At 41.3% G+C, this 25,408-nt stretch overlaps 1 protein-coding gene across 1 annotated transcript in view; it reads right to left on the minus strand.

Annotated features, from left to right (window-relative positions):
• Nucleotides 1-490: 490 nt before the first annotated feature.
• LOC115435856 (high affinity nerve growth factor receptor-like) overlaps nt 491-25,408 on the minus strand; it is a 72,918-nt gene continuing 48,000 nt past the window's right edge. The window contains 9 exon segments of the mRNA XM_030158464.1: nt 491-681; nt 4,281-4,436; nt 12,582-12,683; nt 12,813-12,875; nt 13,010-13,027; nt 13,258-13,473; nt 13,476-13,589; nt 21,487-21,625; nt 24,413-24,555. Coding sequence (XP_030014324.1) covers nt 491-681; nt 4,281-4,436; nt 12,582-12,683; nt 12,813-12,875; nt 13,010-13,027; nt 13,258-13,473; nt 13,476-13,589; nt 21,487-21,625; nt 24,413-24,555 — 1,142 coding nt within the window.

The following is a 25,408-nucleotide window of genomic DNA, read 5'->3' on the forward strand; positions in this document are numbered from 1 at the left end:
GTTTTTTTTGTTTTGTTTTGTTTTTTTTTAATGATAACTTCAGCCTGCCCAGGGACTACAGGTGGAAATTACCACTGGTGCTAGAACCTGGCACACTACATCTGTCCTTTTTAAGGTTAATGTATAATGTGCATTGATCCTGTCTAAATAAATCAATAAAATTAAATGAAAATGGAACTTCTCTTTAGACATTGTTCATATTTGTTCAGTTTATTCACGTTTTTGTAAAGGATAATTTGTTAATGCACACAGTTTCATGTCATTTTACTTTTTACACTAAAACAAAGATAAAAATAGGCTGTTGTCATTTATAGGATATTATGATACTATTTTACTGCTTCTGACCCAACTGAGATCTAATTGGTCTGTATGTGGAGCCTGAATTAAAATGATTTTTTACACCACTGATTGTAATATCTTCAGTGTAATTTTTGTATTTCACAAATTCATCCCACAGGCCGGATTTGGCCGCATGTTGGACACCTGTGCTTTAGAGGAAACTCAATCCCATTGGCAGTAAAAGCGCTCGTAGACGCTGAACCCCACTCACTTTTATGGCGACCAGCATCTTGTCGTTGTCTGGGCTGAGGTTGGCGCACTCGGCCAGGTAGACTTTTCCAAAGGCTCCTTCACCCAGCTCCCACTTCAACACGATGTCCTGCCTTTTAATGTGCTGGACACCTGAGGGCAGACAGAACACATGAGTGTGAGCACGTCTGTTAGTCTACGAACAGCTGAAGAGAGACGCACTGGTGTCAACAGCAAAGACAGACGGGCTCACATCTGACGTCACAGTTTTCAACTCAGACACTTAGAAGTTCCCTCTGAACCGTTTAAACTGATGCTTCGTAGAATGATGTGAGAGCAGGTTTGTGTGTGAACACCACCTAAAGCAGGGCTGTCAAACATGGGGCCCGGGGCCCAAATGCGGCCCACCAAAGGTTCCAGTCTGACCCCTGGGATGAATTTACAAAGTGTAAAAGTTTTACAGTCCAGGCTGTGGAACTCATTTTAGTTGCGGTTCCACATACAGACCAATATGATCAAACAATAACACAATAACCATAAATAATGACAGATACAAATTTTCTTTGTGAAAATTATGTAGAAAAAAATTAAGTGAAAAAATAACATCAGACTGTGAAAATATTAACATTACAAAACTATTCTTTCACAATAAAATGCAAATAAATACATAAATAAAAACAAAGATGAACAACCTGAACTGTGCAGTTTGAACAATATTCTGCCTGTTATTAAATGTTTGGTGCATTTATGGATCCACTGTGATCTGGAGTTGTGTTCATAATAATAACAGATGGAATATTGTAGAAACTGTTCAAATTTTGTTCCAAACTCCAAAATTTGAACAATATTCTGCCTGTTCCCAAATGTTTATGGAACACTGTGTGTAAATGTACATGTAGAAATAAGAAGTCCAGGCAGAATAGTGTTCAAATTACACTAATTTTTCAAATGAAATTTCTGTGTTTTCAGGTTATTCACATCTTTTTTGGAAAATGTAAATATTTTCATAATCTAACTGGGTTTTTTTGTACTAAAACAAAAATAAAAACTTGGATTTGTCATTATTTATAGGTTATTATGTTATTATTTTACTGGTTCTGGCCCACTGCAGATCAAACTGGGCTGAATGTGGAACTGAACTAAAAGGAGTTTGACAGTCCTGGTTTAGAACATGTAGAAGTCCTCCAGGTGCATTGTGGGTAGGACATCTGTCTGTATTATTTGTTCTTGGGTCGTTCCATAAATGTTGCTGTGATCAGAACAGATTGGTTGTAGGCGTTGCTGTTGTTGGGCCTAAGCCCCGCCTCCTCAGCCAGTTTATGGTGAAGCTGTTCCTTTAACACCAGACACATACAGACGACACATCAGCCACTGAAACCTGCTTCAGGTTTGGTCAGTCACATTATAGTAAATAACACTGTGCCTACAAATAATGACAACTTCACATTTGTTTTTGTTTTAGTGCAAAAAACAACAAATTGTGAAACTCTTTCCATTTCCAAACTCTCCTGTACCAATAAAATGTGACTAACCTGAACAAACGTGTCCAACCTGAAATGTCTGTATTAAATTCAGTCCAGTTTGAACTCTTTTCTTCCTGTTCCTCAGTGTTTAGTGTCTTTGGAGATCTGATCCAGAATGCACATGGACTAATGAGAAGTGGAGGAAGAAGACTGAGAAAATTACACTGATTTTTCTGAAGAAATTTCAGTTTTTTCAGGTTATTCACATCTTTTTGGTTTGGATAGTTTATAAAAGTAAGTATTTTCATAATTTAATGGGTTTTTTTGCACTAACACACAGACATAAATGTGCAGTTGTCATTCTTTCTGGGTTCTTCTGTTCTTTTCCTGGTTGGTCCACTGCAGATCAGATCAGACTGAATGTGGAACCTGACAGAACAGGAGTTTGAGAACCCAGGGTTAAAGTCTGATCGACCGCAGACCAGTTCGGTGTCGCTCTCATCATGTTTGTGTCCCTCCTCCAAACTTGGTTCAGAAAGAAACAGCTGCATTATTTCCGTCTAGTCTGGTTTTAACCCTTTCATGCATGAATTATGAAAACCTTTTTCGAGATTTGTTGTTTCCTGAGTGTTTTTATTTATCGTTAGGCCTGAAAAAAACAATGCAATTGAATTTGTTTTATGAACCAATTTTTCGTGGACTTGCAAAAATGTCACTATGCATTTAATTTTTTGAAGCAAAGAAACATGTATTTATTGATATAGTGCGTGAAAACTATGAAATAAAAACATTTTTAATACTGCTAATCTGATGTTTTCTCACATTTTAACATACTCTAATACTAGTCACTACTCACTTCATGGAGATGATAATAATAATAATAATAATAATAATAATAATAATAATAATAATAATAATAATAATAATAATATGCTCTAATAACTATAACAAGCACTTGATTTACACTCAAACTCAAAATGTTACTGCAGATCAGGTTAGTTACAGTAATGGTCTAAACTGATGCACTACTGTTGTTCATGCTGCTACTGAAACACACTGCTGTTTTTATTCTGGTTTAACATGCTGCTCATTTCTAATCCTGCACTGTAGTATTTATGCATATTTTTTCATTATTTATTTTTAGGTTTTACTGTTATTATCAGATTTTATTATTATCTTTAATACAGGATTAATTTTATAGGTTTTTTACCATGTACATTGCTGGGCCTGAGAACTGATTTCATTCATGTACACACTAGGGATGTAACAATATGAAAATTTCATATCACGGTTATTGTGACCAAAATGATCACAGTTATCATTATTATTGTGGTATTGTTGAATTTGTGCTCAAAATGTTCAAAAAGTACTAATACACACACTGAAATAATTTAACCAAGTTGTATTTTGACAAAAAAAATAAAAATAAAAAATAAATGAATAAAATAACAGTCCCAATGTCCCTTCTGTGTCAGAAACATTCAAATATTAACCCTTAGTGGTCTGAGCCTATTTTGTCTGTTTTTCAGTCCTTCTGATTTGGCCTTTATATACTATAGAAACAAATGTTTACTATACCCATGTTTGGGATCTGTTTTTTCAGCACAACTTCATTTATATCATCTGTCTGTTATTTTTCACTTTAACCTACTATAAAAACAGAAGAGGCCAGAAAACACAAAAAATATATAAAATCCAATTTTAAAACTGTATATAATTCATTGTATAAATAACACACAGAGCTTAACGAACCTTTTCAAAGACTTTAAAAGTGAATATTGGTTCCAAATATTACGTATAGAAAATTAAAATTGTAATAAATTAAAACTATACTCAAATATTTGACATAAAAGCAGATCTTTACATAGGGTTTTTCTCCGGAAAAATGCGGTAATCAAACACAGTTATCATAATAATTAGAATTTAAACGGTAATACTAACCGTCTGCAGTTTTACCGCCGTTTATTGTTACACCGGTAATCATTACATCCCTAGTATACACTACATGTAATGACAATAAAAGTGAACCTTGAACCTTAAATCTCAGTGTATTATGGGATGGTGCATAAGTGTCCACTGTGTCGGCTGATATGGAACTAAAACAATAAAACCCATGAATATATGAGAGAACAGTGGAGAAGAACTGACCACTGGAGTGACCACTGGAGTGACCACTGTCATGAAAGGGTTAAAGCAGTGAAAAACAGTCCAGTGGGCGTGCCCACTGAGGCCTGGCTGTTTTCTGATTGGACTTATTCATATTAGGGTCCACGCTAACAGGACACTCACACATGTCTTTGTCCTTGATGATGCCGCAGAAGTACTGTGGATTCTCTACGAAGCTGGATAAGCCAGAGTCTTCATCTGAGGAGGGCGGGCTGGTTCCAAAGTTCATAAAACGAAGCGACACGGCCAGGTCGTCTTCAGCGCCCAAAACTGATGAACCTAATGAAACAGGAGGGATGTAAACAGCAGAACGCAGACGTGCGCAACAACACCTAATCAGCCTGCACGTTCATGATTGCACTGTTCATCAGAAGGAGCAATTCACAGCCCATTCCCCCTCAGCCAATCCACATTCTCTGCTGCTAACTTGGTTGCACATTTGTTGGTGCCATGGCGACAGACCATGACAAGCGCCAATAATCACCATCATCAACCGCAGGGCAATCAGGCCACATTGAACTGGAAAAGGAGCGCAGAAGAAGTCTGCATGGTGGGAAACCACGACTGAAACAGCAGGGGTTAAAAACAGAGAGAGGACCGAAGAGGAAGGGCCCAGTCTGCACTGGAAACCAGAACACACACACATACACACACACACACACACACACACATATACACATGTACACACACACACACACACAAACACACATATACACATGTACACACACACACACACACACACACACACACTCAAACACACACATATACACATGTACACACACACATACACATGTACACACACACACACACACACGCACACACACACACACACACACACACACAAACACACACACATACATGTACACATGTACACACACACACATATACACACACACACACACACAAACACACACATAACATGTACACACACACACACACACACACACACACAACACACATATACACATGTACACACACACACACACAACACACACAAATACACATGTACACACACACACACGTACACATACACACACACATACATGTACACACACACACACACAAACACACATATACACATGTACACACACACACACAAAACACACATATACACATGTACACACACACACACACATGTACACATACACACACATACATGTACACACACACACACACACACAAACATACACACACACTCAAACACACACACATATACACATGTACACACACACATACACATGTACACACACACACACACACACGCACACTCACACACACACACACACACATATACACATGTACACATGTACACACACACACATATACACACACAAACACAAACATACACACAAACACACATATACACATGTACACACACACACACACCCACGCACACTCACACACACACACACAAACACACACACATATACACATGTACACATGTACACACACACACATATACACACACAAACACAAACATACACACAAACACACATATACACATGTACACACACACACACACACCCACGCACACTCACACACAAACACACACACATATACACATGTACACACACACACACCCACGCACACTCACACACACACACACACACACACACAAACACACACACATATACACATGTACACACACACACATATACACACACAAACACAAACATACACACAAACACACATATACACATATACACAAACACACACACATATACACAAACACACACACACACACCTATACACACACAAACACACACACACATACACACACAAACACACACACACACATACACAAACACATACACACACACATATGCAAACACAAACACACGCAAATACACAAACACACACACATATACACAAACACACACACATACACAAACACACACACACACATACACATAAACACAAACACACATATACACACACATACACGCACACACACATAAGCACACACAAACACATACACACACATACACAAACACACACACATACACATATACACAAACACACATATACACACACATAAGCACACACACACACACACATACACACACACACATATACACAAACACACACACACTCATATATGCACACACACACAAGCACAGACAAACATATACACACACATATATATATATGTATACACACACACACACACACATACACAAACACACACACACTCAAATACACACATACACATGCACAAACACACACCCCAGAGTCCATGATGGAAGAGAATGGAAAAAAAAGAGCAGAGTACAGAGGGAGGGAAAGAAGGAGGAAGGACGATAATACTGGAAGGACTCAGAGCAACTGTGTGTGTGTGTGTGCGTGTGTGTGTGTGTGTGTGTGTGTGTGTGTGTGAGTGTGTGTGTGTGTGTGTGTGTGTGTGTGTTGGGGTGGGGTTCAAGTGGGCCTGTATCCAATGGACAATAGTCCTGGTGGGTTCAAAGCCCAGTCCTGGTACCACATTGGACTTCACCCTTGGCCCACTCACACTTTTGAGCACTGAGGGTCAAACCGGCCTTCTCAATGCAGGTCAGGACTTGGCTCAGGTGTTGGAGATGGTCCTCCCAGGTATGACTGAAGATGACGACGTCATCAAGGTAAGCAGCGCTGAAGGATTCAAGGCCTCTGAGGACAGCATCCATCAGCCTTTGAAACGTTGCAGGCGCTCCATGCAGTCCAAATGGCATCACTGTAAACTGATACAGTCCTGATGGGTACGGAAGGCGGTATACTGCTTTGACTCTCCTCCAGTGGAATCTGCCAATAGCCTTTACAAAGGTCCAGCGTGGTTATGTACTTGGCAGTCCCACACGCTCCACCAGGTCGTCTATGCGAGGCATGGGGTAAGCGTCAAAGCAGGATACTGCATTAACCTTCCTAATCGATACAGGGTCGTTGAGAGCCATCCTTCTTAGGCACCATCACCATGGGACTGGACCACTCACTCTTAGATGGCTCGATCACCCCGTGTTCAAGCATCTTCTGGACCTCATCTTTCAGAGATCCACCAATGTTCTGGAATGGTACGGCCTGACGAATGGGAGGGGTGTCTGCTTTTTGAAGACGGATGGTGTGTTGGATCACTGATGTCCCCCTGGACCCTCTCGGAATAACCCAGGCATCCCCTGGAACAGCTTCTGCAACTCCTGTTGGTGTTGTGAGGGTAGATGCTCCAAGTGGGGTTTTTTGGCTGGAGGAGTTGGTGCAGTTAGAGTCATACTCACCATCCCCTTGACCTGATGCACTAGCAACACTCTGGAAGGTGGACTCTCACGTTCCTTCCACCTTTGAGCAGGTTGATGGTAGACCTGGGATGCCTTCCCCTTGTCTGGGTGAGCCACCTCATACGTCACTGGTCCCATCCTCCTCAGCACCTTACAAGGCCCCTGCCATTAGCCAACAGTTTGTTTGTGCTAGTGGGGAGTAAGATAAGGACTTTTTGACCAGGTGTCAGCTCCCTCTGTCGAGCCCTCTTGTCATACCAACACTTCTGGTCCTGCTGCGCCCTCTCCAGGTTAACCCGGGCCTCTTCACAGTACTTCTCAAGGCGTTCATGCATCTGGAGTACGTAGGACACGATTCCCTCTGGCGCTGGTTCCTTGCTTGCCTCCCACTCCTTCCTCAGAAGATCCAAAGGCCCTTGTCCATAAAGGAGCTCAAATGGAGAGAAACCAGTTGATGCTTGAGGCACCTCCCTGTAGGCAAACAAGACAAATGGTAACCACTTGTCCCAATCACGGCCAGTATCAGAACAAACTTACGTAGCATCTGCTTTAGTGTTTGGTTGAATCGCTCAACCAAGCCATCAGTCTGTGGATGGTATGGAGTTGTCCGAATGCCTTTGATGCCAGCTCCTTCTGCAGTTACTTCATTGTACCAGAGGTGAAGTTTGTAGCCCTGGTTGGTGATGATCTCATCTGGCACTCCAACACGGGAGGAAAAGCTGGACAAGTGCATTAATTATCCCTGGTGTCTTTATGCTTCTGAGAGGAAACGCTAATGGGAATTGTGTGGCATAGTCACAGATCACCAGTATATACTTGGTTAACCAGAAACTGCTCTTTCCAGAGGACCAACCACATCATGGCTATCCGGCGGAAGGGGTACTGATGATAGGTATGGGTTTAATGGAGCTGCTTGGATTTACTGTGTGTGGTGACCTAACACCTGGGCCGTGGTGCAGAACTGTTTAACATCATTAAACATTGTTGGCCAATAAACCGTGACCCCAACCTCATGTATGTTTCTGCAGCCCTAGATGGCTGCCCAGGGTACTGTATGTGCCAGATGTAAGACAAGAGGCCTACAACTGGTTGGTACCACTAAGCATTTACGTACTCACCCACTGCATACAGAATGTCATTTTTCAACCATAAACCTTGGACCAGAGCCTCATTCCCCTCCCCATCCCGAGCGAGCTTGGCTGCTTCTAAACCGGTGGTGGGCTTTCGCTCCTTGACCCATGTGCGGATGTCAGGTGGGAACACTCACAAGCTGCTCCAACACGATGGTTTCCCGATGTCCTCCATGCTGCACTGGTCTGGCTTGATCCAACGATGATACAGGCCTTTCAAGCGTTGGTAGGTCTTGGTTGGCGCCTCCCCCTGGAGTACAGCTAGGTCCCTGAAGCGCTGGCGATAGGTCTCTGCAGAAATGTCAAACTTGGCGAGCAGGGCTTGTTTAAGGTCTGGGTAGGAGTCAGACTGCTTTTGATCCATGGCTGAATAGGACTCCAATGCCTTTCCCGTCAGTAAAGCCACAAGTCTGTAGGCCCACTCAGTCTCTGGCCACCCCCAGGTTTTGCCAATCCGCTCAAAGCGGAGAGGGAAATTTTCAGTGTCCTCACCAAACTGGAAGAGAAGCAACTTGGGGTCCTTCCGTGGAGCTGGAACTGGTGGCTGCGGAGTGGGGAGTTCTACTAGAGAGGCAGTGCTCCCTGCTCTGGAACTGTCACAGGGTCTTGGTGTCGGTGGTTGACCGGAAGCTTGGATAGCTGTCCGAAGGTCTCGGATTTCCCTATGAGCGCTTCTTCTCTGTCCCTCTGAGCACCCATAAACTGGCGTAGCATAGCGACCATCTCCTGCGATGATGATTCTGCATAGGGAGGCTGGGTTGTGGGACTCCCCCTTCCTCCTCGGTTTCCCATTCAGGACCTGGTTAGCGGTCGCACTTCTGGTTTGGGTTTCCTTTGCCCCCACCAGCGGATCTTTCGGGTCGCCATCCCACCACTGCCACCAAATGTCACACTTCAACCTGAAGTGAGGGTAGGTTGCTGAAAGGCTGCGTGGAAAAAGTCTAATCTGGTTTTAAAACTAAAGCAAAAACAACAAGACAAAGTCCATTTGATTCAAACAAAAAAGGTGAAGAGCTTTAATGCCCTTAAGTGCATCCAAGGAAATAAGCACAAAATGGTAATAAAACATAACACAGGTCTGCACAGCGCCCAGCCCTTCTCTAACTGTCCTAAGCAATGTCAGACCCCCCCATTTAACGGCTAGGCCCCTCCCACTGGACCATACCATTTGTAATTGGCACTAATTAAACATTTCATCTCACTACATATATTATTTACATAGTTAAATCACAAAACAATTTATGTGTTTTTAAAAAACCATCAAAAGAGCCATCTTATTAGCTATAGCATTTAGAGTCTGGTTTTGACCGACTGTATATAAAGTGTCATGAGATAACTTTTTTGTTGCGATCTGGCGCTATATAAATAAAATTTGACTGATTGAGTGATTTAATTGGTTTTCCCCTGTAAGTCGCTTTAGAAAAAAGCATCTGCCAAATGCATAAACATAAACATTTACACACTCTCTTTAATACTCAGAAAAACCTGGTCTGGTGCAGTGTGACAGGCTGAGCCTGTTTCCCTCGTTAAACTCAGGCACTATAAAGGCAGCCTGATGCTCCCTTTGGGTCCTTTTCCACTGCCCAGAACCAGGAAGTACTATGGTAAGTAAAGGAAAAAACATAATTAGGAACAAAATTTCACATATAGAATCTAACATAATTAAAGACCTAATCAAACGTATTTGTGTTTGTGTTTTTGTACAATTTCATTGGAAAAACAGCAGGAGACTAACTTAGATGTTTAACTGTAGCCCAGTGTGTGCACCCACCAAGACATGAATAGTACTGCTACCTGCCTATTGTTTACCATGTGGAAGAAGTGAGTGTGTGGTGTGTGATTAGTGGCAGGGGTGACTGCCACACACTCACTGTTTCTCCATCCATCCATCCATCCATCCATCCCATATACTAACAGTGCCGTATACACATTGAACCCATCATTTGTCAGGTCATTTGATTCTTTCTCAGTCTGCTTCTACAGTTTCACAGCTGACAGGACTGATGGGTTTGACAACAGAAATGAGCACAAATGTGTAATGTTAAAAGGATGGATGATATATATGTGTATATGTTAAAAGGATGGATGATATATAATGTGTATATGTTAAAAGGATGTGATATAATGTGTATTGTTAAAAGGATGGATGATATATAATGTGTATATGTTAAAAGGATGGATGATATATAATGTGTATATGTTAAAAGGATGAGTGGATATACAGTATAATGTGTACCAGAAGTGTGTGTCAGACTGCAGTGGAAGTTCATCTGCCCCTAAAATGACTCCATTAAATGCTCAAATCTGTTCAGTTGTTTTCATTTCATTGACTCCAAATGTGTTGGAACACGTTCATCTCTCAGACCAGTTGGTTCAGAATCAGTTTGATCCCAGATCAGTGGACTGGATGTTGTTCACTTCTCCTCCATTCCCGTGTCTGTGTTTTCTCCTCCATCTCTGCTCAGTGCATTTGTCGTAGACGCTCAGCGTCCATGCACTTCAATGGGACTGAGTGGAACTGGTTTTTCATTGACTCTAAACTGGACGCTAATTGGATAAATGACACCATGTTGTCCCCCCCGGACGCTCAGCATCTCTGGGGTGAATGGAGCTGTGGGTGGAGCTCGGCCGGGCCGGACGCCAAGCTTCCATGTGCCGATTGGAGGATGGGTCCAAAGGCTGAATCCGGTTTGATTGACAGCTGTTTTCAGATCTGCTCCTTCACTGACACAGTTCAGTTTAATACCACACACATTCTGATGTGAAATCACAGAAACCAAATGAACTGTTCATTTACTGACCTGAAAGAAAACACAACCACTGGACTAACTGGTTTCAATTTAACATAATTTCAACATCTTCTTGTTTCAGTTCCATAATTTAATCATTTCTTGTTCAGTTTAATATGGTTTTGTAGATAGTTAAATCAGTCAGACTGATGGATAGGTCGGAGTGAACTAGCCATCAGCGGTGCTAGTTTTTATGTTGGTTGGTTTCGTTCATTTCCTGTTTTATTTTGGTGAGGGGTTCTGTTTGTTCGTGTGCACTGTGTCTGTCGGTCTGCGTCCTCCCTGATTCCCTGATCGTCTTCACCTGGGGCTCATTACCTCTACCCTCTATATTCCCTCTCTCCTCGTGTTTGTTGTCAGTGTGTCTTTCATGCTCTGCTGAGATAAGGTCTCCTTTGACATTCTCCTGTGCTGCTACACTTTGGAAGTTTTTTGAATCCACATTTGTGAAGTTCTTTCTGTTATATTTTTTAATTCCTCAACTGAGAAGATTTTTGTGTTAATTTTTGAAACTACGTTTTTGAAGAACTTTTAGTTAGATTTTGATACCTCATTAGAGAAGATCTTTTTGTTTATTTTTTGATACCGCATATATGAAGATCTTTTTGTTAAACTTTGATACCTCGATTGAGAAGATTTGTGTTAATTTTTTGATTCCACGATTGTGATGAGATTTTTGTTACTTTAATTCTTTGAGTTAATAAATACTCAAACTAAGCTCGTTTTGTCTCAGTCTCGTGCATTTGGGTCCAAGCCTTGTGTTTGGGAACACTGTTAAGTCCCTGGAAAAGACGAATACTGTGTACGATAAGCTCACTGACCATTTTCTTAAAAAGGAACGGAGGGACAAATTTATGTTTCAATAACTTGACAATTTTTTTTATGTAAGCCGACAATGAGCTTCCCCTGTCTGAAAGACGAGCAGCCGCCACTGAGGTGTATGTATTATAAGGATGTGTATGTATAGGTGTATATGTTAAAAGGATGGATGATATATAGGTGTATATGTTAAAAGGATGGATGATATATAAGATGTATATGGGAAGTGACATAAAATGAGTGTTTATGGGTAAATGTGAAAAAACAAATACCTGCTTGTAAAGATTTTATGAACATTGTGTGATTCAAAAACTATAAATATCTGCTAAATGGATGTGAGACTGTTCAGTTAACTACAGTCAGATTGACAGATACGACCATTAGCCAGAGGAATGCTGGGTAGAGTGCCCCCCCCATAAGAACTGTGTACTCTTCACTTACGGGGAATCCCAAACTTGGAATGTTGTCCACATCTGTTTATGACCAGAACCATGATGAGAAGGAAGGAACTGGCCAAGACGGCAAGACCACAGCAACCGACACCTGAGAGAGAGAGAGAGAGAGAGAGAGAGAGAGAGAGAAAGGTAGAGAGAGAGAGAGAGACACACACACACACCCATCAGAGACATCAGTGTGTAGATGTGTGGTTGTTCTTAAACCATGGGGTCGGACCTACCACAAACACTCGACTCTCCAGGTTCTCTGTGACGTCCATGTCAGATTTGTTTGTGGGACCTGAAGAGACAAACAGGAAAGAGAAACAACACACACACACACACACACACACACACACACACACACATATTTGACTTTAGGCAGAGCACAGAGGACAGTCACACTGAAATAAAGACAATCTACTGGAAACCTACTTGGATTGACATCAGGGACTGGCATGTGGAGAAACAGAAGACAGAGTTAATAAGACATATATGCACACATATAGACACACACACACACACACACACACACACACACAAATACAAATGCTCTGAGTCTTTCCAGTATTAGGGTTAGGGTCAGGAATACCACTAACCCGATTGCTGGTTAGGGGTCAGGGTTAAGGTTAGGGGTCAGGGTCAGGGTTAGGGGTCAGGGTAGGGGCCAGGGTCAGGGTTACCTGGAATGATGCCTTCAGGGTCGAACTGGTCGAAGGGGTTGTCCATAAACATGCCGGTGGCGTTGGCCTCGTCCCTCCCCAGTTTGTTGTGTACGATCAGAGTGTAGAGTCCGTTGTTGATGTGCGTGGGCTTGTTGAGGAACAGACATCCGTGTTTGACCGACCCGTCGTTGGTGTCCAGGATGAGCTGGGTGTAGATTAAGCGCGTCTGTTTAGCTCTCGGCCGTTGTACAACCAGGAGATGACGGGTTCAGGGTTTCCGTCCACAGCGAAGGGGAAACACCAGTGGTGCTGTTGGACAGCGTCTTTGAGAAACAGGATTTTCACCGCAACTGTTGGAGGACAAAAGGCTTAAGTAGAGACATGGACTATATGATCATGTATTTTCTGTGGACTCATGATGATGTGCCTTCATTGAGGAGGTCCTCTGACTGACTGATGTGTTTGTTTCATTTTGTTGGTATTGTTGTACAGACCATGTCTGTATAGCATGAAGAACCTGGGACTGTCGATGGGTGTTGGCACACTTCTCCACTGTTATTTGTTCTTGTATGTCTTTTTATATAATGAAAATTCAATAAAGATATTGTAAAAAAAAATACAAAAAAAATAAAAAAATCTGATACTTATTTGATATTTTTCAATGCGACAGTCAGGTCACATTTATCCAACCTTTACATCATTGAAATGTGACAAACATCACAGTTCTGTGTTCCTTCTGTAAACACAGTGTGTGTCTGCGTGGTCTGGTATTCCATCAGGACCTCTTTAGTGCATGTGGGTCACTTCAGGACCTCTTCAGTGCATGTGGGTCACTTCAGGACCTCTTCAGTGCATGTGGGTCACTTCAGGACCTCTTTAGTGCATGTGGGTCACTTCAGGACCTCTTCAGTGCATGTGGGTCACTTCAGGACCTCTTCAGTGCATGTGGGTCACTTCAGGGTCACATTCAGTTCAGACTCAAAACTGATAGAAGTTGCATTAAATGTGGAATATGAACAAACACAAAAAAATGGGATTTCACCAAAAAATCTGAATTGTCCATTGAGACCTGCTGTGAAGGGAGCCTTGGTGGGTCTAAATAAGCTACCCTGAACAAAAATATAAACGCACCACTTTTGTTTTTGCTCCCATTTTTCATGAGCTGAACTCAAAGATCTAAAACACTGTGTACACACAAGGTTATTTCTCTCAAATACTCTTCACAAATCTGTCTAAATATGTTAGTGAACACTTGTCCTTTGCTGAGATAATCCATCCACCTCACATCTGTGGCAGATCCAGATGCTGATTAGACAGCAGGATTATTGCACAGGTGGGCCTTAGGCTGGCCACAATAAAAGGCCACTCTAAATGTGCACTTTTCTCACACAGCACAATGCCACAGATGTCACCAGTTTGGAGGGAATATGCACTGGTCATGTGACTTCAGGAATGTCCAGCAGAGCTTCTGCTGTGAACTGAATGTTCATTTCTGGACCATCAGCCATCTGCAAAGGGGTTTCAGAGAATTCATGAAGAAGACTGATGAGGAAAATTTTGGTCACACCAAATACTGACTGGTTTTATCTGACCCCCCTGGACCTCCCAATACAGTAAAAGTACACATTTAGAGTGGCCTTTATTGTGGCCAGCCTAAGGCCCACCTGTGCAATAATCCTGCTGTCTAATCAGCATCTGGATCTGCCACACCTGTGAGGTGGATGGATTATCTCAGCAAAGGACAAAGGAGAAGTGCTCACTAACACAGATTTAGACACATTTATGAACAATATTTGAGAGAAATAGGCCTTTTGTGTACATAGAAAAAGTTTATTTATTTATTTTTTTATTTAACCTTTATTTAACCAGGAAAAAGAGCTCATTGAGATTAAGAACCTCTTTTTTAAGGGAGTCCTGAACAAGAGACAGCATGAAACAACACATAGTTACAACATACAATTACCTCATACAGTTACAAAAACAATAATTACGGGACAATACAACCTATGAAAAACACATACAAGTCATTGAGTTGTTCTCCAGCACTTTGAGTTTGGATTTAAAAGCATTCAGAAGATCAGTTCAGACAGTTTCCAGTCTTTTAGCAGCAGATTCCATGTGGACGGAGCAGAGTACACAAATGGCCTTTTTCCCAGCTCTGTACGGGCAAATGGCACAGAGGAACAACTGCTCGTTCGATCGCAGACAAAAACAATCAACACTTCTTCTCGTAATTAAACCACAGATATAGGAAGGCAGTAGCCCAAGTATGGCCTTATAAATGAAGGTGTACCAGTGTCCCAGCCTCCTAGTGGACAGGACAGGCCAGCCCACTCTGGAATACAAGTCACAATGATGTGTCCTGGTTTTAGAATTAGTAATAATCAGAGAAGCAGGATAGATGGTGTCAATCATTTGAAGATACTTAGATGATGCGTTCATATAAAGTACATCTGCATAATCTAACACTGATAAAAAAGTGACAGTGACAAGACACTTTTTTTACATCCAAAGAAAAACACAACTTATGTGGAAAGTAAAAGCCCAGTTTAAGCTTTAACTTCTGTACCAGGTTTTCAGTGTGGGGTCTGAAAGTGAGGGAGTCATCAACCAAGACAACAAGATCCTTCTACACATGAACTATCTCTATGACATTTCCCTCTAAAGTACACACTACTGGGATAGTTTTAGGCCACTTCTTAGAGTTTGAGAATAGCATCATCTTAGTCTTTTCAGTAGTGAGGATAGGTTTCAACTGAAGAAGTGAGAGCTGGACAGTATCAAAAGCTTTCTGCAAGTGTTCTATGGCTTGAATAAGAGTGATCCACAGCAATAAATAATTGTGTCATCAGCATAAAAATGCATATCTGCATTAGGACACATTTTAGATTGTTAGGTTCAGCTCATGAAAATGGCAGCAAAAACAAAAGTGTTGCATTTTATTTTTGTTCAGTGTAAATGAGACCAAGAACGACTCTTGAAAATATCAGGTTTAGTTCTTCAGGAGAAGTTGCTGTTTTCTTAATAGGAGTCCGTTGGAGCCATATTTTTTGGTGCCAGTTTTTACCTCACCCCCACCCCCCAGACCTGTCATGGTTTTATGCTTAGTTTGCACCTTGGTCTCATCGTCATCAGCTGGTCATGTACCTTAAAGGTTCAGTCAGAGGTTCCATGAATCGAATGTTCTCCATCTGTGCTGCCAACCTGTGCTGACCTGCTATGAATAATTGAATCCTGGTCATCACCCGGTTGCCCCTAACCACAAAGCTACCTGGAAGCTCCGTTAGACATGAAGTTACAGGAAATGGCCTCATTTAGATGGAACACAAACTGTCAAGTGCAGACCCCAGCCATTCTGCTGCTCTTAACCCATGACCCCCCCCCACCCCCCCACCCCCTGAAAGTGCTGCGCTAAGGGGGAAACTGAAGCATTTGTCTCCTCTGGTCGGGCCTGTCTTCACAAAAGGCTCAGCCAAGTCTGTTCCACACAGTGAAAATTAGCGCTATTTATCACATTTAACTAATCATCCATTAGCGACCTGGACAAATCTTACATGAGCCATTTTACTACAGGGGTTAAAAGGACAAGCTAGAATTATGCTTAATGAGCCTGTCAATGCTCAGGACTGATGGAGGTTAGGGTTAGGGTCAGATCAGGGCTGTCAAACTCATGTTAGTTCAGTTCCATATTCAGCTAAATTTGATCTGCAGTGGGCCGAATGAGAAAAAGTATAACATAATAATATATAAATAATGACAACTTCAAATTTTTGTCTTTGTTTTAGTGTAAAAAAACAACAACATTACAATTCTGAAAATACTTACTTTTATAATCTATCCAAAAAAAAAAAAAAAAAAAAAACCTGAAAAAACTTAAATTTAAATTAAAAAACATAAGAAAATTTAGTGCAATTTTAACAGTATATTCCTCCACTTCTCATTAGTCCGTGTGCATTATGGATCAGATCTGCAAAGACACTAAACACCGAGGAACAGGAAGAAAATTTGTTAAAATTGTGCTTAATTTTCTTTAGACATTTCAGGTTGTTCAGATTTGTTCAGGTTATTCACATTTTATTGTTACAGGATAGTTTGGAAATGTAAATATTTTCATAATTTAATGTTATTTTTTTGCACTAAAACAAAGAAAAAAAAATTAAGTGGTTAATTCTAGATTTTTTGTGGCTTAATTCAAGATTTTTTTTTTACTTAACTGAAGATTTTTTTTTTGGGGTTTTATTCAAGATTTTTTTTTTTTTTTACTCAATTGCAGATTTTTTTTGGCTTAATTCAAGATTTTTTCCTTAAGTCAAGCTATTTTTTTGCTTAATTCAATTCAACACTGTGGAATTTTTGCACTTGGCAAAAACATCCCAGGGGCAGAACTGGACCCTTTGGCGGGCTACATTTGGCCCCCGGGCCGTATGTTTGACACCCCTGGGTTAGATGGAGGTAGTAACCGTTTGGTTAAAGTCTGGCAAATACACCAAATAATTTTTAGAAACATTCCCTCATGTGGTTCCTTGTTAACAGATTATTTGCATAAAACATCTGGTAGTGACTGAAGTAAGATTGGTTTGTAATACACCCCCCCCAACACACACACACACACACACACATACCAATTATAAATGTAAAAATTACACAAAATGTGTGTTTTCCAGAAGTATATTTCCACTGTTCTGTGGAAGAGAAGCCACGTGAGTCCCATGAATCAACAGCACAGAGAACCACTCAGCAGTAAATACCCAGTGTTCTGGGAGGTAATTAAGAGTAATTAAAGGGCTAGCGGTTAACGAGTGTCTGTCCACCAGGGGGGCTGATGTTGATAGATTAGCTGCACTACTGTATTTACAGACTGCCAATCACTGCGGATGAAGCGGTTTTCCGGAGTAGGAGGGAAAAGTCCATTAGGACAGGCTCAAATCAGATCTGAGCCCAGTTATCGGCCCCTTTTTCCTGACGCTCATTATCTGTCCCTTGATGCTCGTGCATTTGGCTTTGGCTGATTGGCGCCCCCGCTCTTTTTGGCTTTATTTTCTAATGAGTGTCACTAAGTTGGTGATATATGATATTGTTTGGGCAGTATTTTCAGTAATGTATCACTAATGCATCTGAGTCTGTTTCCAATGGGGCCACTGGGTGCTGTCATTCCTTGAGGTTCGTCAACTTTCAAATGCACTAATGCATCTGAAAGGAGGGAAAACAACAGGCAACCTCCTGAGTCAATCTGCAACTGTACTTTACAGTCCAGGCAGCGTGACTTGAAGGACTTCTGGAGGTGAGTTTCTTCCTTAAGTCCTGAATTCATGAAAAACCACTCCTCCAGCACCTCTTACATTTCATATTATACTTCAAACCTTCTCATTAGTTGGTTTTTTCCATTCAATCCCAAATATGCTGATTAGTTTCTTTCTTCTGGTAGATGTCAGCGTCAGTCCTTCCATAAACAGGAACATGAATCTGTGTTGTTTTAAATCTAGAATGCTGGTTCCCCCTCTTGTCTCCTACTAAATTCTAACTGTTGGGGTTTCTTGGTGTGTCCACACTAGGAATGTAAACCATATGAAAATTTCACATCAGAGTTATTGAGACCAAAATTATCACGGTTATCATTATTATCGTGGTATTGTTGAAATTGTGCTCAAAATGTTCAAAAAGTACTAATACACACACTGAAATAATTCAACCAAAAAAAAACCAACAAATAAAATAACAGGCACAGTGTACCTTCTCTTGACAGAAACATTCAAATATTAACCCTTAGTGGTCTGAGTCCTTTTGATTTGGCCTTTATATACTATATAAACAAATGTTTACTATACACATGTTTAAGATCTTTTTTTTTTCAGCACAACTTCATCCACATCATCTGCCTCTTATTTTTTTTTTTTCCACTTTAACCTACTATAAAAACATAAAAGAACAAAAACAGAAAAAAATGTAAGATTCAATTTGAAAAATGTATATATTTATTGCATAAATAACCACACCGATGCTTAATGAACCTTTTCAAAGACTTTAACGTGAATATTGGTTCCAAATATTAGGTACATAAAATTAAAATTATAATAAATTAAAACTACACTCAAATATTTGACATAAAAGCAGGTCTTTACATAGGGGTTTTTCCCCTAAAAGTGCGGTAATCAAACACAGTTATCATGAGAATTAGAATTTAAACAGTAATACTAACCGTCTGTGATTTTACCGCGGTTTATTGTTATACTTGTAATCGTTACATCCCTAGTCCACACATACCCACACGTTTGGGTTCAACTCTTCTTCTTCACATGCTGTAACATCCATCAATATCTGTTTGTTTTTTTGTTCGTGTGACTCCAGATGCACAAAATGGTCTGTCCATTGCAGAAAAATGAGAGTTTTAGCGAAATTGTCATTTTAGGCATTAGGCAAATTTTTATGCACAAGTTATATTTGCGCAATTTGAGGGTCAATGGAAAAGTGACTACAGGTTGCCAGAGTAAGTGTCATGTGAATGAAAGCTCCATTAGTAGCATAAAGGCGAAGACACACCAACCCCATTTTGTGAGGTCGGATGTCGTCGCTCAGTCTGGCGAGGTCGGTGACATGAGTGTTTGGTATGTTCTCTGTGATTGGCTGTCGTTAATTCCGTCTCCAGTCTTTTCAGCCGATTCAACATGTGTTATCGTTAGGGATGGGAATCGTTAAGAATTTAACGATTCCGATTCCATTATTGATATTGCTTATCGATCCGATTCCTTATCGATTCTCTTATCGATTCTCATTGGGTGAGGGAATAACAGAGTACAAACAGGTGTGTTTGCATGAACTGTCTTTTATATTTCCATCTGCACAGAAAATAGAACATATACAATATGAACAAATAATAAGAACAGATGACGCCGGGCCTGGTTCAGGAGGGGGGTGGGGGGTGGCAGTGGGATGCAGTAAAAGTGAAATTAAAGACTCTTTACTAATTCCTCTATTACCGCATTTCAACTACGTGGAACTGGTTCGGTTCGGATCGGCTCGGCTCCCGTTGCTGTGCTCCTCATTTCCTTTCCCCTACCTTCAGAAACTTGTATTTGGGTACGACGTTTGTTGCCGCACTGGAACTGGGCCCAGCGTTCACTCTGCCGCTACATTCACAAGTACCACTAAGTAGCGAATCAAATACGTGACATTCCTGTAAATGAATCACATGCTGTGGACAAATGTTCGAGCAGACTAGAGGGATTCCACCCTTTTGAAGACATGGAAGCTTTGACAGTGTTCCAGTGGACCTGGTGTGGTCTGTTTAGACCGTTTCTGCCTCAGCGCCATGTTGGCTACGTTCCGACCAAAACAATGCCGCGTAAGCGTGATGTCATTGCGCATGCACAACGAAGGCGGAATCGATAAGCAGAATCGTTAAGTAGGAAGGCAAACGATTCCAAGGAATCGAGCTACTGGGAACCGGTTCTCAAAAAGAACCAGTTCTCGATTCCCATCCCTAGTAATCGTCCACTACTCAGCCGTTCAGTCGGACTAATCTGATTGGTGGAGGGATAGCCCTGGACTAGCGAATGAGTGAAGGAGAAGTTTCCATGTGAATCCAGCTCTGCCAAGGTACTGCTCACTAATACTGTCTTCTAGAATAGTCCATTCACTGCTCAGATCAGATCTGAATGAGTGACAGTCAGCGTTGAATATGGACTTCATTCAACCCATCAAGTCAGCCCTGTTAGCATTGTTAGCATTGTTAGCATGGTGCCATTTCTCCTCAGTTTTCACCTGCGACATCTTTCTTCTTCCACCAGTAGAAGCTCTAGAGCTGACAACACAGGATCTGCTTATTATGAACCATCTGTTCAACAAGTACAACACCGACCCTTCTGGAGTACTGAACCACTCTGACAGTGACTGACGACAGCGAGCTTTGGGTTTTAAAGAGATGTTCCGTCATTTTCAGGTTTTACGTTTTGCACAAGCACAGAACGTACACTGAAGTTGGTAGTCGATTTGGTGTGTTCTTCACACTTTTTGACTGTGTTGGGCAAACGAGAGCCAACTGATAGTTGGGCTACCTTTTCTGGGGACGATCAGCAGTCAGGTTGGTGAGTCTTGTAAGAGGGTCCTGTAGAAGACATGAGTGCAGTGCATTTGTCTTTTCTCTGGCGGTCTACCCTGCCTGTTAGAGGATGGGCCCCAGTGGACTCCAGGTCTCACCTCCATTAAGCCAGACGGCCGACAGGAGTGCACTTCTATTTTCAAAGCACTTACATTCAATGTCCAGTTGCACCACGTCCTCTCCGGGTCCAGCCTGGTTCTCAGCCTCGCAGGTCAGGTTGTGGAGGTTGTCGGCGGAGGAGACGTTGGTGAGGTGAAGAATCAGCTCTAATGTGGAGCCCCAGATTCTCTCCTGTAGAGAACAGCAGGGACCAGAGAGGGTTAATGTGGCCAGGAGTAAACTCTGGATGAAGAAACTAAAGGAGCACAGAGAGGAAAAACGAAACACTGATCTAACTGAAGAGACAGAATAGACGTAAAGGTCAAATAAATGTGACATGGTCATTCAGACTGAAGTCACATTGTAAAATATCAGATCTGTATCAGATTTAGGACCACGTATGAAAGTGGTCTGGGTCAGATTTAGGACCACATATGAAAGTGGTCCGGGTCAGATTTAGGACCACATATGAAAGTGGTCCGGGTCAGATTTAGGACCACATATGACAGTGGTCTGGGTCAGATTAGTGCTGTTCAGACTGTAACAGATCAGATCCAGGTCACATATGGGTGAATAAACCAGATTTGGGACACAAAGTTTGTCTGAACGGAGCCTAAACGTCCGTCTCAGATGCGTTCCCTCTGTCCACCTGTGATCTAACCCTACATGTCTACCAGAGCTTCAGCTGGTTTCTGACAAATGAAAGAGGACACTTTAAAGTTGGATGAGAGTTAAAGACATTCGAACTGTTGTGTGTCTTTGCAGATTTGGCAGAACACTCACCGTCATACGTCTGTGAATAATACTGGAACACACACAGATGACGTGTGTCTGCTTTAACCCTTTCATGTACAGTGGTCAGTTCTTCTCCAGCTGTTCTCTTGTATATTCATGGGTTTAGTTGTTTTAGTTCCACATCAGCCGACACAGTGGACACTTATGCATCATCTCATACACTGACACCAGTCGCTTTTCCATTGACTCTCAAATTGCGTGAATATAACTTGTGCATGAAAATTTACCTAATGGAAAAACAACAATTTCACCAAAACTCTCAAGGTTTTTGCACTGGCAAGAGGTGGTTTTTAAGGCATAGCACAAATGGTATATCACGCAAAACTGCAATGGAAAGACCTTTATCTGCAAGCAGAGTGGATAAAAAAAATAAAATAAAATAGGACCAGTTGCCCTGTATCTTGTATCTTACCTAATGAAAAGCTTTGGGAAATGTATCCAGATTCCATTTATTTTCACCCAGTTCTGTGTATTTATTCTAGAAATAAAATGTATTATTATTAATTATTATTATTATTATTATTATTATTATTATTATTATTACAGAAATAGCCCATGTTTTGCTCATATTCCAATCAGATCTGTACAAAATTCAAATTCCAACTTGATATCATTGATACTGATTTATTGGATCAATCCACTTCCTATCTGTTATAATGGGGAAGTTTTTCACCAAATCCAGAATCAGATCCGGATCCAAATAATTCAATCCCTTGTGCTGACATCATCATACAGAAGCTGTATACCAAGTTTGAAGTCAATCGTTTCAGTGAAGAAGACGATTGAAATGTTTTCGCCATAAGAGCCCATGTTAAATTTTGCGTCAGTTCCAGATCCAGAAGAAGATCCTGATCAGCATGTGGACATTATGTTTGGGTCATCTCCCCATCAGGGCTGGACTGGAGACATTTACACTGGATATCATTTATATTTACTGAGTTATTGCATCCATCCACTTCCTATCTCTGATAATGGGGACATTTTTCAAAGTGGCACCAAATCCAGAATCAGATCCAGATCCAAATAATTTCACTAACTTTTGTTGACATCATCATAAAGAAGCTGTATACCAAGTTTGAAGTCAATCAGAACTGTAGTTTCGGAGAAGAAGACGATTGAAAATTCTGTAACAGACGACGCCGCTGATGCCGCATGACAACACTCGCTTCCAGCCTGTCAGCCGGTAAGCTAAAAACGGATGTTGACAGACGTTACAACAAGAGAAGAAGAGTTTTAAAAGAAACATGTCACGGTATGTGTGGACACACCAGTAAACCCAATCATTTATTAATTTAGTAGGAGATAGAGGGGTAATATATAATAATAATAATGAATATATCTGTAAATCAACACCATATTTACGTTCGTTGTCATCTTTATGGAATGACTTCTTGTGTCATCTCGCGATAATAAATCATCGCATTTGTGATTTAATGGATAAACCGACATTATGCACTTCTGTTTTTTCGACACTTAGTAAATATCGGTAAAGTTTCGCACAGATGTCCAATGGAAAAGCGACTCTTCATATAATTACTGTAACTTTGCTGTTCTTGGTAAACCTGATCTGCACTATCATGTTCGAGTGTAAATTAATTGCTAGACTGTAATGAACAGTTTTCTTAAACTTTTTTTTTTTTGCATATTATCTCCATGAAGTGAATAATAACTAGAGGTGGGTAATCCCAGCTCCATAGAGTAAAAGTCCTGCCATGAATTGGTTCTACCTGTTCACTTGACCCAGGTGATTCCATTAATTATCCCTTCATCTGCCTGGAGGAGGAGTTGTGCTCATCAAACTGGGCTGGTTCACTGAGTGGTTGGAGCAAATACATGGCAGGACTTTTACCGTATGGAGCTGGGATTACCCACCTCTGATAATAACTAGTATCAGAGTATGATAAAATGTGAGAAGAAAATCAGATTAGCTCCATTAAAAATGTTTTTATTTCATAGTTTCCACACAGTTTATCACTTTCTGATATTGCGTTTTAAATACACGTTTGTTTGCTTCAAAAATTAAAGCTGAGTGGACATTTTCTAACTCCATAAAAAATAGGTTCATTTAAAAATTGCAATCACATTGTTTTTTTCATGCCTAAGGAGGAATAAAAACACTCAGGAAAAAAATCTCGACTAAGGTTGTCATCATTCATGCATGAAAGGGTTAAAGCTGTCCAGTACCTGGGTGAAGAAGTGGGAGCGCAGCTGCTCTGTGCGCCATCTCACAGTGGGGGTGGGACTTCCTGTCACCTGACACTCAAACGTCAGGTTACCTCCTTCTTGAACGTTGTTGTTGGAGGGCAGGATGTTGACCTCAGGTAGACCTGGTCCAGATGGAGGCAACGAACACAACCATGAGACAGACCGGCACAGTAGAGTATGGAGAGACAGGTGGTCCACAAAGACACAACACAGCTGGTTTCCATGGCAACAAGATGACGACTGAAACAACAACTGATCCAAATCTGGTCTTCATCTGAGTTCCCAGGAAACCACCTCCTGGTTGTACATCCAGTAATTAATCCTTAAAGGTGCAAACGTCCACCTTTAACCCTTAAAGGTGCAAACGTCCACCTTTAACCCTTACAGACCCAAACGTCCACCTTTAACCCTTAAAGACCCAAACATCCACCTTCAACCCTTACAGACCCAAACGTCCACCTTTAACCCTTAAAGACCCAAACCTCCACCTTTAACCCTTAAAGTCCCAAACATCCACCTTTAACCCTTACAGACCCAAACGTCCACCTTTAACCCTTAAAGACCCAAACGTCCACCTTTAACCCTTAAAGACCCAAACGTCCACCTTTAACCCTTAAAGACCCAAACGTCCACCTTTAACCCTTACAGACCCAAACGTCCACCTTTAACCCTTACAGACCCAAACGTCCACCTTTAACCCTTACAGACCCAAACGTCCACCTTTAACCCTTACAGACCCAAACCTCCACCTTTAACCCTTAAAGTCCCAAACATCCACCTTTAACCCTTACAGACCCAAACGTCCACCTTTAACCCTTAAAGACCCAAACGTCCACCTTTAACCCTTAAAGACCCAAACGTCCACCTTTAACCCTTACAGACCCAAATGTCCACCTTTAACCCTTACAGACCCAAACGTCCACCTTTAACCCTTACAGACCCAAACGTCCACCTTTAACCCTTAAAGACCCAAAC

The sequence above is a fragment of the Sphaeramia orbicularis genome, chromosome 16 (genome assembly GCF_902148855.1).
Source record: "Sphaeramia orbicularis chromosome 16, fSphaOr1.1, whole genome shotgun sequence".
In the NCBI taxonomy this organism is placed as follows: domain Eukaryota; kingdom Metazoa; phylum Chordata; class Actinopteri; order Kurtiformes; family Apogonidae; genus Sphaeramia; species Sphaeramia orbicularis.